Below are 13,237 nucleotides of genomic sequence, written 5' to 3'. Positions count from 1 at the left end.
ACATGTGCATGATTGTTGTATAAGTTTATAACTTCTGCAATAAAAAATATATTTAAAAATAATAATAGGCTGGGTTTGGGGAAAAACACACCAAATGTAAGATAGGACTATAATTAGTATTAAGATGTTGATAATATCCTTTCATATCTGTAACAAATTGTCTCAAGACAATGCAAGATGTTGGTGGAGGGTTGATGTGTGGGACCCCTGTATGATGTTATGTATGTTTGATTTATAAGTTCACATCTTTTACTATACACTTATTTAGAAAAAAAAAATTTTTTTTAATGAAAGAGAAATGAAGACATTCAGAGATAGCTCAAAATTGAAAGAGTTCATTAACAGTAGATCTGCCTAAAGAAATACTAAAGATAGACCTCCAGGTTGAAGTGAATTTCATTTCTCAAAAAGTGGTGCTGGAACAACTGGATATGCACCTGCAAAAGAATGAATTTGGATCCCTAGCTCACTTCATATACCAAAATTACATCAAAATGGACCAAAGCACTAAATGTAAGAGTTAACACCGTAAAACTTACAAGAAAACACAGGAGTAAGATTTCATGACCTTGGATCTATGGGTTAAATAATTTGCTCAGGAACATGCAGCTGGTGAGGGGAGAAGATGAAACCTGTGCTCTTACCCAGTCTACCATTGTACCCATTCCTTGCTGCCACCATAATTGTCATTTTTTCTTCTTATGACCAGGTGACTTGAATAACCTAACTAACCTTTTCCTAGATTGATGAAAGAGATAAATTTGCCCTTCCATCCCCAAGAAAAAACATGCCTTTTTTACAACAGAAATAAGAACAAAGGCATAGGGTATTGCAGTTTCAAATGAATCTCAGATTTTTTTTCCTTATTTAGAAAAACAAATCCTTTCCTAGCTGGCTTGCACTAAAGGAAGGTCATAGTAGGAAATACCATAGCTGCTCCCACACTAAGTAGTTGCTGGAGGTCCAAGGAACTCTATGGCTACCCAGTGTACAGAGATGGACACAGGGCTGGGGGTGGGGTCTGATTCATTGTTGATAGAGGTTTGGTCAAAGAGGAAGCTAGTATTATTCAGCCAGATCGTACAGAAGAAGCTCTGATGCCATCTTTTTTTGTGTGACACTAACTTTTATTTTGCTTGACTAAATTTCTTAGTGATAATTTTTAAGCTGATTTGATCCTTTAATATTATGAAATATCTATTGGTTTGGGTTGCAGGATATGTATTTATTTGAATAAATGAATCAATAAACAAATAAATGAATAGATATAGGCTAAATGAATATGCCATTAATTGGGTTAAGCACAGTGAAACATGGGGCCAGGACTGTGACCTGAAGTATGCTGGCTATTTAGCTACTCTGCCCACACTCCTAAGGAAACAGAGCCTACCTGACTAATGACTGATGGCCAACCTATTTTCTGGCTTCCTTACTCTACAGGAGCCCTCCTTCCCAGCAGAGCAGGGATGCATTCATCTCTCCTCATTCTCACTGCCCAGTTGGAATCATGGGCCAGTTTCTGATGTCACTTTCCTGCTTGTGTGTAGGACTAAATTATTTCTCGAACTCAGAAGGAATACTTGCTCTCTCAGCATGGCCTGAGTATAAGCCTCAAACTTCCAATTGCCTCCTTCTTTCCCGTTCGCTCGCTGGAAGTGACGTGTCACTTTTCACAATGGCTCTGTGTGAAGAACCAGAATTGGTATCTTTGGGTCCCAGCTGTGACTCAACAAGCAAATCCTGCCTCTGTACTATTGATGGGGTGAGCTATCCTTGACTAACTGCCCATTCTCCTTCTCCTGCTGGATTAACTCTGAGAGCCACGGCTGTAGCAACATGAAGACTGTTGATGGACCCTTTGGTTGTCTGGTGCTGTAGACTCCAGCTCCCTCTCCTAAGGGAGAGAAATGGAACAAGGTGATGGGAAATGCCGCAACAGGGAGTCAGCCCCTCAGCAATGGGCACTCCTCACCCTCCCCATGCACAGTTTAGTTTGCTTCTCCAAAAGGGCAGCCCAGGCTATGAAACACTCTTGAAATCAGCGATATGAGTCCCTTCCCAGAAACAATTAACTTTGGTATGTGCAGAAATCAGTGCTAACTGGAGATTACTTTTTCTTGAGTCCTGTTTATAATCTGGCACTTAGAAGGTTTTTTGTCTTTGTTTTTAACTTTTAAAGGCTTCAAAACATTTTTTTAAGAGTGTCAGCTCTGCTCTCCTCAACAGGAATCCCCGAAGCCCTTCAACATCACCCTCCTGCCATGCTGTTCCATAGCCTGCCTGACTGTTGAAGAGCTAGAGCCAGACTGACCCCAAACCACTGAATGACGTGTGTCAGGATTAGAGTGTGGGTTTGGTGTGATGTCAGTAGTTCTAGTTCTGCTACCTCCTGCTGTGTGACAAGGACAACTTCACCTTTTTAGGTCTCAGTTTCCACATCTGTAAAAATCTGTTCATAATAACCCTTACCTCACAGAGCTCTTGTGAAAATCAAATAAAGTCTGCAAAGAGCACTTAACACATTCTTTCTGTTATTCATTCCACAAATATTTCCACAAGGCCTACCGTTGATGAAGGAACATATAAGATGCTGGCAATGAGACAGTGAACAATCATTTATGATCTGTAAACTTAAATTTAAAATAGATAATGTTAAGGAGCATCTAAAATATATTTTTGCATTTTCCTAACATCGTTTAATATTTATGATAAATGAGCACTTGTGTACTAGGCACAGTAGCAAGCACTTTACATGACACAACATGATAAAAAAGCAGAACTTGAAAAGTGTCATCACAAAGCAACTTTATTTTTGAGTCCCACTACTCCATTAGACTTGTTCACGGGACCGGTTCCTTTGCTGTCCTGTGATAGAAATCTGGGCAGGTCCCCTGACTTTTCTAGTCACTCCCAGTTAATAACCCCCACCTCCCCCAGCTGCTCTAGTCTTTTCTAAAAGTTTCAGTTCAGTAATTAATACATCCACTGCTGTGCGATGGGCAAAACATCCCAAGTTCATTTAGAGTCAAAGCCTCTACTCTTCCAGATGAAGGTTATTGGTGAGTAAGACCATATCCTTCCACCCCCTCTGGATGCTTTCCTTGGACGTAGGGGACACGTCTCCCTCTCAGTCCCTGGAGAGTCATCCTGGGCAGGAACTCATTTGAAGCACACCAATCTCTTCCTCCTGCATGTCTGGTTAATCGGAAACACTCCCATATCTTTTCCCCAGCAAATTCCAGGTTGGCTTCCCTAACTTGGCAACCTCTTTTCAGAGCCCCAACTGGGCACAGTCTCTGACTTCCAGATTTTTTTCTATGGGATTGTGTCCTGGCTGCTGGGGACACTTGTCAGGACATGAAGCCCTTCTCAGTTCCCTTAAATCATGTAGTGTCTCAGTTCTCCAGGTTCTTAAGACAATTACCACACAATGGGTTGACTTAAAAAGCCAAGAATTTCTTGGCTTGTGGTTTCAGAGGCTAGAGGCATGCTTCCTCCCAGGGTTGGTAGTGTTCTAGCTGCCTGGCAATGCTTGCTTCCTGGGCTTCCCCAACACATGGAGAAGTTCTTTCCTTTCTTTTCTGGCTTCCTGCTGTCTTGCTTTTAGCTCTTCCCCATGGCTTTTTCTGACTATGTCTGAATTTCTTCTGCTTATGAGGAACTCCAGTAATACAGATTAAGACCTACCTTCATTCAGGTGGGCCACACCATAACTAAAACATCACATCTTAAAGAGGTCCAGTCTACTATGGATTCCACCTACAGGGACATGGATTAAGATCAAGGCCATGTCTAAATTGGGGTAGGTAATTCAACCTACCACAAGAAGAAAGCAGCCCTCTCCTCACCCCTTCCCCCTGAGGGGGGAGAGGAAACACTGACAACAACTCTTTTAAAAATCCTGCATTTTCTTTCTTATCTTTTTATATACTTGATGTAGGAAAGATGTTCATGCCTTTTGTAGCTTTGTCCTGGGACTTCAGTCTAAATGGAGGGTGAAAGAGCAGATTATTGTATTTATTCCTCACATCAACCCTGTGAGGTAAGTACTCTTATCATTACCCTTTTACAGAGGCACAGAGAGAGTAAGAAACTTGCCGGTGGCCACACAGCTAATAAGTGGGATGATCAGAGTTGGGGCCCAGGTGGGCTGACCCTGGAGCCTGTCTTTTCATTGTTACACTGTACAACACATGGAAATCATTTAAAACTATATACACCAACTCATTTATTTGACTTTATTGTTTCTGGGAGCTCTGTGTCACCTTACCCAAGCTTTGACCCAGAGCTATTCCAAATACATCCCAGATATTCCTTGAGAATGGTGGTTAAGATACATTTTAGAGCTTTATTTTGCCTGGAGATCTTGATAAGAATGTTTGGAAGCAGAGTCCAGAGGTTAATACATGAATGCACTCATTGAGCCAATACACAGCTCACTTCTATGGTTTCCTTGGCTCCTCTGACAATGCATGAGGCATGTTCTACGTTTGGCATGACCTTGGTATGAACTCTGCGTGTCCTTAGTCCTTATGCATTCAGTCAGTCCCAACCATCTCACTCTCTCCTCAGGCCTTGGAATTGTCTCACGAGTTGTTACTTGAGTTCTTCAAGGACAAGCACCCTCTCTTCTACCTCCTTGGTCTTGTCCCCATGTCTCCCCGCTCGTCGATGCTTGTATATGTCTGGTCTATTCCAGACCCTCCAGTCCCATCTTCTACCTTGCTCCCTCTGCTGCTGTGGTGGATTTCCCACAGACATTTTTACTTCCCTCTCCCTTCCTTCCTCCCCTTTCTCCAAGGGGTCTTTCCAGATGTTACCACTGCTCAGAACGCTCTTAACTTCTCTCTTCATCTGCCTAACTCTTATGTGGTCTTCAGCTCTCATCTCAACCACTTAAGGGAGTCCTCCCTGATTTCTCTAAGTATGTAGCTCAGATCTCCCTAATATTGGCTCACATAGTACAGGTTTTCTGTCTTTTATAAAATTTGTCACTATTACCCTTTACAGGTATTTGTAGAATACCTTGATTACTGTCTGTCTCCCTAACCAACCGTACAGTACATAAGGACAGAATAAGGGCAATGTTTTCCCTCCTCTCCATTCCCCTCCTTCCCCTCCCCACTCCTGCCCTCCCCTTCCCTCCTCTTCCCCATTCCCGTTTCTTTCTTCCCCTTCCCTTCTCTTCCTGCAGATTCCCTCCCTCCTTTCCACCTTCTTTCCCTCTTCTTTTCTTTCTCCTCTCCCCCTTCCTCCCTTCATCTCTCTCCTTCTTTCTTACTTTCTCTAGCGCGTACACACTCTCTCCCCCTCCCTCTCCCATTCATCTATTATAGTCCCACAGCCTAACACTGTGCCTGGGACCCTCAATAGCTAGAGGAGACCATGTGGCACGATTGTTAACCATAATGACTCTGGCTTCAAATCTCAGCTCTGGGTTCAAAGGCCAGCTCTGCCATGGACTACCTGTATGATCCTGAACAGATTATCCCAGCCACCCCAGTCCTCAGTGTCCTTATTTGTAAAGTAGGGACAATAATAGAACCTATCTCACAAGGTTTTTTATGAGGACCAAATAAGATTTGTAAAGTGCTTAGAACTGTTCCCGAGACCCTTTAGGCATTATGAAAATATTTGCTAACTAAATAGGTGAAAAATGTTTGAATAATAAATAACATAGGCAAGACAATGGTAATTCTACCAGGCACGCTTTAATTTCAGGAGTTTTGTGTTCTTCACTCTTAACCTCCTTTGGTTGATGTCCAAGCTGGACCTGCAGCAGATACATACTCCCAAGACAGAGCTGGAGGGCCTGGAGGCCTGATTAAATACCCACAAGATGCTCACCACTGTTTTATTTACAGTATGAAGAATGCTAAAAAGTATGTGTCCAGGGAGGGTGACTCAGGGCGTTTGAAGGGAAGGCCCACAGCAAGAGTTCCCAGACACAACTTTTCAGAAAGGGTTTCTGGGAAAAGCCAAAACAGGGATGGCACCAAGGATTTCATTTCGCAATTCTCTGCCAGACCTGCTTGTCCCACATCTTGTTCCTCTGTGTCTACTCAGGAGGGGGGTAAGCTCACAGACTGTGGGACATTTCTGAGTTTCTTGAAACAACTCATTATTCTACTCTTGACATAGGATATGCCTGAGGGTGGCGAGAACTGAAACACAGAGGAATTATGTAACTTAGCTGGTCACGTAGCACGGGGTGAGGCGGGACTGGGTCAGCTCTCTGGACTCCAGAATTATGTTTAATCTGATGAGATTCACTGTCGTGCTGCTGTCCCAGCACAGACTTTGTTTAGTCACAGAAGCTGCTAACATAATTTCAGAGATGTGTGGCCAGAGACTCCTGGGTCATTTGGCGAAAAATGACGTAGCCAGGAAATGAAAGTACTCAAAGCTTAGGAGAAAGTTGTGTGTCAGGAGCAAGTAGGAAAAAATAAAAAAAAGGAAACAACAAATCAAAACAAGAAGAGCAAAAATCAGCCATATATGTAAGCAAAAGAGAAACTATTTTACTGTGCACAAGGTGGATCCGGGCTAGACTTCACTTCTAATTTTTAGAACATGCTAAGATTGGTGCAGCTTCCAAGAGCCTATTTATTCAGAAGAGACAATGTGTAATTACATACATACTTGCATTTGTGTTTGACTATTTGGCCATTTGGGAATTCAGTTTTTTTAAAAGCTTTGTGTAGACTTGAAAGAAGTTCGCAAAATAACCATGTTTTACATTCTACTCTTTCTCTATTTCTTTCCTGGTTCCCACAGGCCAAGAGTAGTGGAAAGAGGATGGGTTTTGGAGTTGCACAGACCTGGGTTCAAATTCCAACTCTACTGAGATCACGGCTGAGTGACTTGCTTGGCCTCTATTCACATCAGCTTACTTATCTGTGAAATGGGCATAATAATACTTACCTCACAGGATTGCTGTAAGCAAAGCCCCTACCAGGTGCCGGATATCCAAGAGACATTCAGCCAGGGCTGACGTGCAACATGCCTGAGACTCATTTAAAGTGCCAGTTTTGGATGGATTTATCAAGACAGTGTGGTAATATTGCAATGATAAACAGATCAAAGGACTGGAATAAAGAATTTAGAAATGGACTCACCCATATATGGTTAATTAATTTTTTTAAAAGAAAATTTGATTCAAGTATATCATTCATAGATGAATATACATAAATAATAAATGTATAGTAAAACTTGTGAATTTACGAAACAAATGAGCATATCGTTGTACAGGGCTCCCATATATATCCCCACCGTCATCACCTTGCATTGTTGTGAAATATTTGTTACGAACTATGAAAGAGCACCATCAAAACATTACTACTAACTACAGCCCATACCTTACATTTAGTGTATGTGTTTCTCCAACCCACCCAATTATTAACACCCTATATAGGTATCATATATTTGTTATATTTCAGGAGAAAACATTCTCTTGTTTGTCCTGTTATGGTTAACTGACTTTTGACTAACATGCCAAGATAAGTCAATGGAAGGATATCTTTTTAACAAACATGTGAGAACAATTGGACACCCATATATATGCAAAAGAATGAACATTGAGCCATACCCTGCACCATATACAAAAATTAACTTGAAATGGATCACAGTCTAAATGTGAGAGCTGAAGTGATATAACGTCTACAAGAAAAATTGGAGAAAATCTTTATGACATTGGGCTAGACAAAACTTTCTTTTTAGATTGGATATATAAAGGGGATAATATAGTTATGAGCAAGAGCTAGAGGGAAGATTGAGCTATACATCTTAAAACTATACATCTTGAGGGAAAAGGGAGAGAGCAGCTCTGAAATGTTTGGAGACAGTACAGGTGGAAGAGAGTGCAGTTACTGGACACTCTCTTCCCAGAAACAGGCTCATCAGGAAGCAAGCCGAGGCTATATTCATAGCATCAAGGTGCTCTCAACAACAGTGAAAAGTCTGGATTGAGCAAGCACACGGGGCTAGGTGGTTTACTTGTACCATCTCGTTTAACTGTAGTAGAACATCCATGCATGGAGTCAGTGGGATTATGATAAAGCGGGAACACCAAGCTGGCATCTAGCAGAATTTCACCTGGGCTGTTGCCTCTCTTCCTCCTGCAATGGATTTTGCTCTTCCCCTCCTTCTCACTTGCTTTGGCCTCTGAGCTCTATCCTGAGTTTGTCCCCCCACCTGTGTCTTCTCTTGCTCTTACTGTCTTGGGACTGGAACCTCAGTCTCTGTTTGGCCTCCTGGTACCTCGCTTTGCACTTCCTTGCTTTTTGAATCTGGTAAATCCTTTCTTTACCTGTGCCCTGTCTCCTCAAAGCTCTTGGCCAGTTCCAGTTCCTGGTACATGACAAATTCTGGGTGATTACTAATCTCATAAACCCCAGCACTCATAATCGCCAGTCCTGGTATCAAGGGGGATCTCTCTCACAGTTGCTCTAGTTTCCCCAACACTGGGCTCAGCTGTGGATGGACATCTCCAGGTACTTATGAGGAGCACAGATTGAAAAGGCCAGACTGTAAATGTAGTTTTGGAGCCTTTTAAGCCTTGATGTAACTGTGAGGGAGCTGGGCTATAGTTGCGTTTCATAAAAGAAGTATGAATTACTTTTATAATTTAAAAAAAGAAAAAGGAAAAATAGATTTGTGCTTGACATAGAAGACAGGTAGAATCTCTCAGTGCTTTTAAAAGGCAAACCTGTGTCAGGCAGCCTTTAATCTTAGGATGGTAAAGCTGGGAGGAACTCTGAGGGTCATATGGGTCATATAATTCCACCCGCCGAAGCCCCCGCTCCCCTCACACACAAACAGATCAGGAATTTGAGGGATGGGAAGGTTAAATGAGGATTTATCAAGTTTGTATAGTTATAGAAAAACTGAAACTTAAGTCCTACTTTCTTTTGCTTTCTTTCTTTAAACTTTTTATTTTGAAAAAATATCAGGTTTATAGGACAGTTGCAAAAATAATATGAACTCCAACTTATCCCAACTCTGAGATACCCAGACCCACCAATTTTAACATTTTGTCACATTTGCTATATTATACTGTCTCTCCATCTATCCATCCATCCTCCAACCCAATATGCATCTACCTATCTGTCTATGTATCTATTTTCTGAACATTTGGGAGGAGGTTTTATATATTGTGCTCCTTGAACACATAATACGTCCAAGTACATTTCCTCAGAATAAGGATATTCACTTATGTAACTGTCTTAACTACAGAGTTATCAATTTCAAGAAATGTAGCATTGATATAAAACTTGTGGTCTACATTCCAGTTCTCCCAAGTAATGGTCCTTTTGAGGCTTTTCTCCTCCATTATTACATTCCGTCAAGGATCATGTATTGCATTTAACTGTTATTGTTTCTTTAGTTGCTCTAAACCCTAGTTTCTTGACTGTAAATCCTGCACTTGCTTCCAACTCTCAACCAGATTATGGTATTTGACTGCCTCTGAAAACCTGTTGGAGACATAGTGATCATTTCCCAAAGGTGGGATAAAGCATGGATTGATTCTTAGTGCTAGTGGATTTGGGGATAATCGTTCCAACTTAGTGCATTCTCTTCTCCTCTTTCCACCCATTTTCATGGCCACCTGCAAACTTTGGCTGAGCACTGGGAAATGAGAAACAGTTTCTGATTTCCAGTCTCTCTTTTCACGGTTGTGGAGTTGAGCCATTTGAACTGCAGTGCTTTGGAGTTCACTCTGCCACGACCAACCTCTGTTGTAAAATTTCCTCCCAGAACACGTGACGATGCATGGCCTGACTATATATCCCAACTGCTGCTGCCGAGTTGTCAGAGCACGGAGCCCCGCTCAGAGGGAAAACACTCTTGGACTTGGCAATTGAGGAATTCAGCACTTTGGACGAATTTATCACTTTGGTAAGTTAGCAATGCAACTTTGTTTCAGAAAACATTTGAAAGAGGGATATTTCTCATAATTAGTAGAAAGTGTTCTTTCTTTTCTAGCTGTTCTTGTTCTAAAGAAACTGTTTTGAATTTAGAAATAGCTTTTAAGTTTTAAAAGCCAAATGTAAACTTTCTTCTGGCTCGGTCTGCTAAAAAGTTTTCAGGGATTAAAATGTTCCTTATTTTCTTTATGCTCCCCTGCCTTTTATTGATTTTTCCTTTTCCTTTTTAAATTGTAAAGGTAATCCATGCTTACTTTATGAAGTGCAAATACAACCGGCATGTGTACACTAAAAAAATGAAAGTCTGCCTTTCTTTCCCTTTTTCCCTCCTTACCTCCCTCATCCACTCCAACCCCTCATAAGCTAAGCCCCATTAACTATTTGGGGGACCTCTTTCAGCCATTTCCCCATGCATATGCAAGCTTTTTGGATATTGCAATTCTACAAAGCTCGTGTGCAGCCCTCTCCCCGAACCGTGGCGCCGTGGGAACTTTCTAACTTGCAGGTTTCTCCCCAGGTCCTCGCCGCGCGAGCAGCGCCTCGATGCTGAGGATGGAGGCCCTGAACAGCACGCACCCCAGCCCCGCCGCCTCCGGCAGCCCCCTCGAGGCCCATGTGCACGGCCGCGGCAGCGGCAACGGCAACGAATACTTCTACATTCTGGTGGTCATGTCCTTCTACGGCGTTTTCCTGATTGGAATCATGTTGGGCTACATGAAATCCAAGAGGCGGGAGAAGAAGTCCAGCCTGCTGCTGCTGTATAAAGATGAGGAGCGCCTCTGGGGGGAGGCTATGAAGCCCCTGCCCACGGTGTCGGGCCTGCGGTCCGTGCAGGTGCCCATGATGCTGAACATGCTGCAAGAGAGCGTGGCGCCCGCCCTGTCCTGCACCCTCTGCTCCATGGAAGGGGACAGTGTGAGCTCCGAGTCCTCCTCCCCGGACGTGCACTTCACCATCCAGGAGGAGGGGGCAGACGACGAGCTGGGGGAGACTTCGGAGACGCCCCTCAATGAAAGTAGTGAAGGGTCCTCGGAGAACATCCATCAGAATTCCTAGCATCCCCAGAGCCTCTGGATGTGGCCCCGTCAGCCAGCACCTTAGAGAGGTGAAGGACACTTTTCAAGTGTCTGGTGGCACTTTTCCAGTGCAGCTGCCACTTTGAAGAGACCCTCGGCGAGCCTCCAAATAGGGGAGGGGTGGGGGACAAGGCTGGGCTGGACCCAGAGGCAGCAGCAAGGAGTCTGTGGGGGACAAGGCTTGAACCCGCCACTGAAAACGCCCTGAAGACCTGCAGTCTATGCATTTACTCTGGGGCCTGGGTGTTGGGGTTCTTGCTCCGAAGTTGGCAGGACAATGGGTTTGCTGTTTTGTCACTGGATGACCTTGGTAACTCCTGTACCACTTGCCCACTCCCAGGGCTGCCAGATGCCCATAGGAGGTGCTGGGGGCTAGTGCTAATTTGCCCAGAGCTCTCTTCTTCTAGATCTGATTGGCTCTAAGTACTTCCACTGTGTACCTGTAGCATTAGCTCATTGCCAGCTACAGAGCTTTTTTCTGGAGGTCTTTTGGATTAGAGGGGAAGTATTGGTGGAGGAATTTTGATGCGAGAAGGCTGGAGAGCTGAACGTGGTCCATTTGCATACTGTGAGGCAAAAATGTAACTTTTCAACCCTCTTTATTCGCTGGAGTTCTAAGAGATGACCTGTTCTTCTATGACCTTTGACTGCTTGACCTGTGACCAGCATCAAATGCTGGCATGATGTGTTTTTTTTTTTAATGTTTTTTTTGTCTGGAAGGGCTTCCCTAGAATTTAATCCACACTCCTAATGGCTGTGCAGGGGACTCTTACTGCCCTTTCCAGAGCGCTGATGGTGGGCTCTGCTGCTGCTTTTCCCAGCCCAGTTCTCTGAGCTGGGAGAAGGAATGATGTGGCCTCCTCAGAGTGGTATTTCTTCACTTAGCTGAGACCTAAAAAGGCATTCTCAGACGGAGGTTGTACAAAGCTGGGGTCTGAGTTTGGTGTTTCCTGCTCCCGAGCCCCGCACTCGCTGGCTGTGTGGTCCCGGGCATGCCTTCACGAGACTCCTCCTGCCCTGGATCTCCGGGGGCGGGAGGATGTCCCCAGATTTCTAAGACTCTGTGATAAATCCTGCGTGACCTGGGATGAGGAAGCTTGAGGAGAGCAGCAGAGTTCCCTCTCGCCTGTTAGTCTGTAAAAGGATCTGCTTTTTTAAAGGAGCCACCGCACACTCAGAGCCTGTAACTGGGGCATTCAGGGCGATGCACGAACCCAAACCTACTGCATTTTCCCAGGACTGAGCCGTGCAAGCAGAGGTCACATTTTACTCTGCCAAGTTGCCTGGGTGACATTCCTGGCGGTGGGATGTTAACACTCCCAGCTAAGGGAATGAAGAGTTGAAAAACTGCTTGGGAATGCTTGCTCATGTCTCCATGTATTTCTCTGGTCCATAACTTTGTAGCAGAACCTTAGTGTCTGGAATGCAAGGAGGAAGAGAAACACACCTAAAGGTCAAATTTAATTCGAATCGTAAAACTTTTTTTTTTCTTAACAAAACTCTCTGGATTGGAGACACAACAATCACTAACAATCACTTCTGTCTCCATGGAAGGGCTAACAGCGTAGGAGCTGGCTTATCAGTCTGCCTTAACACAGAGTTACAGGAAATTTATGTGTAGGGAAAAGGGCCCTCCGTTACTTTAAGAGTCAGTGTGGATTTACTCCAAATGGGGCTGTTTAAGTTGAAAGAAGCCAAGTTACGTTTGGCCCCTTGCCTGGAATCACTTGAATTCTGAATCTTTACTGCAATGGACATGTGCAGTGTCACATTTTCCATTGCTTTATCCTGAAGTTGGTGCAAGTCTATCTGCGCCTAATAAAAAGCGATGTATATACTTTCTTCGTATTCTATTGAGTTGTATAGAATTGTCTTCTGTATTTAACAGTTTGTAATTTTCACATTTTTAATTTAAATAAACAAACACAGTTTCCCTAGGGTGTCATGGATTGTTTATTTGATCTTCAATATAATTCCACGTTCTCCAAGGCGTTTCTGGGTTTTGCTCATTTTCCAAGTCGGACTCTTTCTAAGGCATATTGGAGTTCTGCCTTAACCCTGAGGTGAGCGAAGGTTGGCTTTTCTATCCTTTGATATGCTTTGTATTGAATGGAAAATGAGCTGCAGATGATCATTCATCAGCTTTTCTGTGTTCATTTGGTGGTTCTGGGGCCTTTGGAGTTGAACTTGTGGTGACGTGGCAACTGACTCTAAGTTGTCACTTCAAATTTGGCT

At 43.4% G+C, this 13,237-nt stretch overlaps 1 protein-coding gene across 3 annotated transcripts in view; it reads left to right on the top strand.

Annotated features, from left to right (window-relative positions):
• KCNE4 (potassium voltage-gated channel subfamily E regulatory subunit 4) overlaps positions 1–12,942 on the top strand; it is a 90,019-nt gene extending 77,077 nt beyond the window's left edge. For all 3 annotated transcript variants that reach the window (XM_071216102.1, XM_058300039.2, XM_058300038.2), the window contains 2 exons: positions 9,757–9,897; positions 10,444–12,942. In XM_071216102.1, the coding sequence (XP_071072203.1) occupies positions 10,470–10,982 (513 nt within the window). In that variant the 5' untranslated portion in view covers positions 9,757–9,897; positions 10,444–10,469 and the 3' untranslated portion in view covers positions 10,983–12,942. The remainder of the gene's footprint in view (positions 1–9,756; positions 9,898–10,443) is intronic.
• The last annotated feature ends 295 nt before the right edge of the window (positions 12,943–13,237 follow it).

The sequence above is a fragment of the Dasypus novemcinctus genome, chromosome 7 (assembly GCF_030445035.2).
Source record: "Dasypus novemcinctus isolate mDasNov1 chromosome 7, mDasNov1.1.hap2, whole genome shotgun sequence".
Taxonomy (NCBI): domain Eukaryota; kingdom Metazoa; phylum Chordata; class Mammalia; order Cingulata; family Dasypodidae; genus Dasypus; species Dasypus novemcinctus.
Note: the sequence above shows the minus strand (reverse complement) of the source record. Positions and strands in the feature narration are given on the sequence as shown.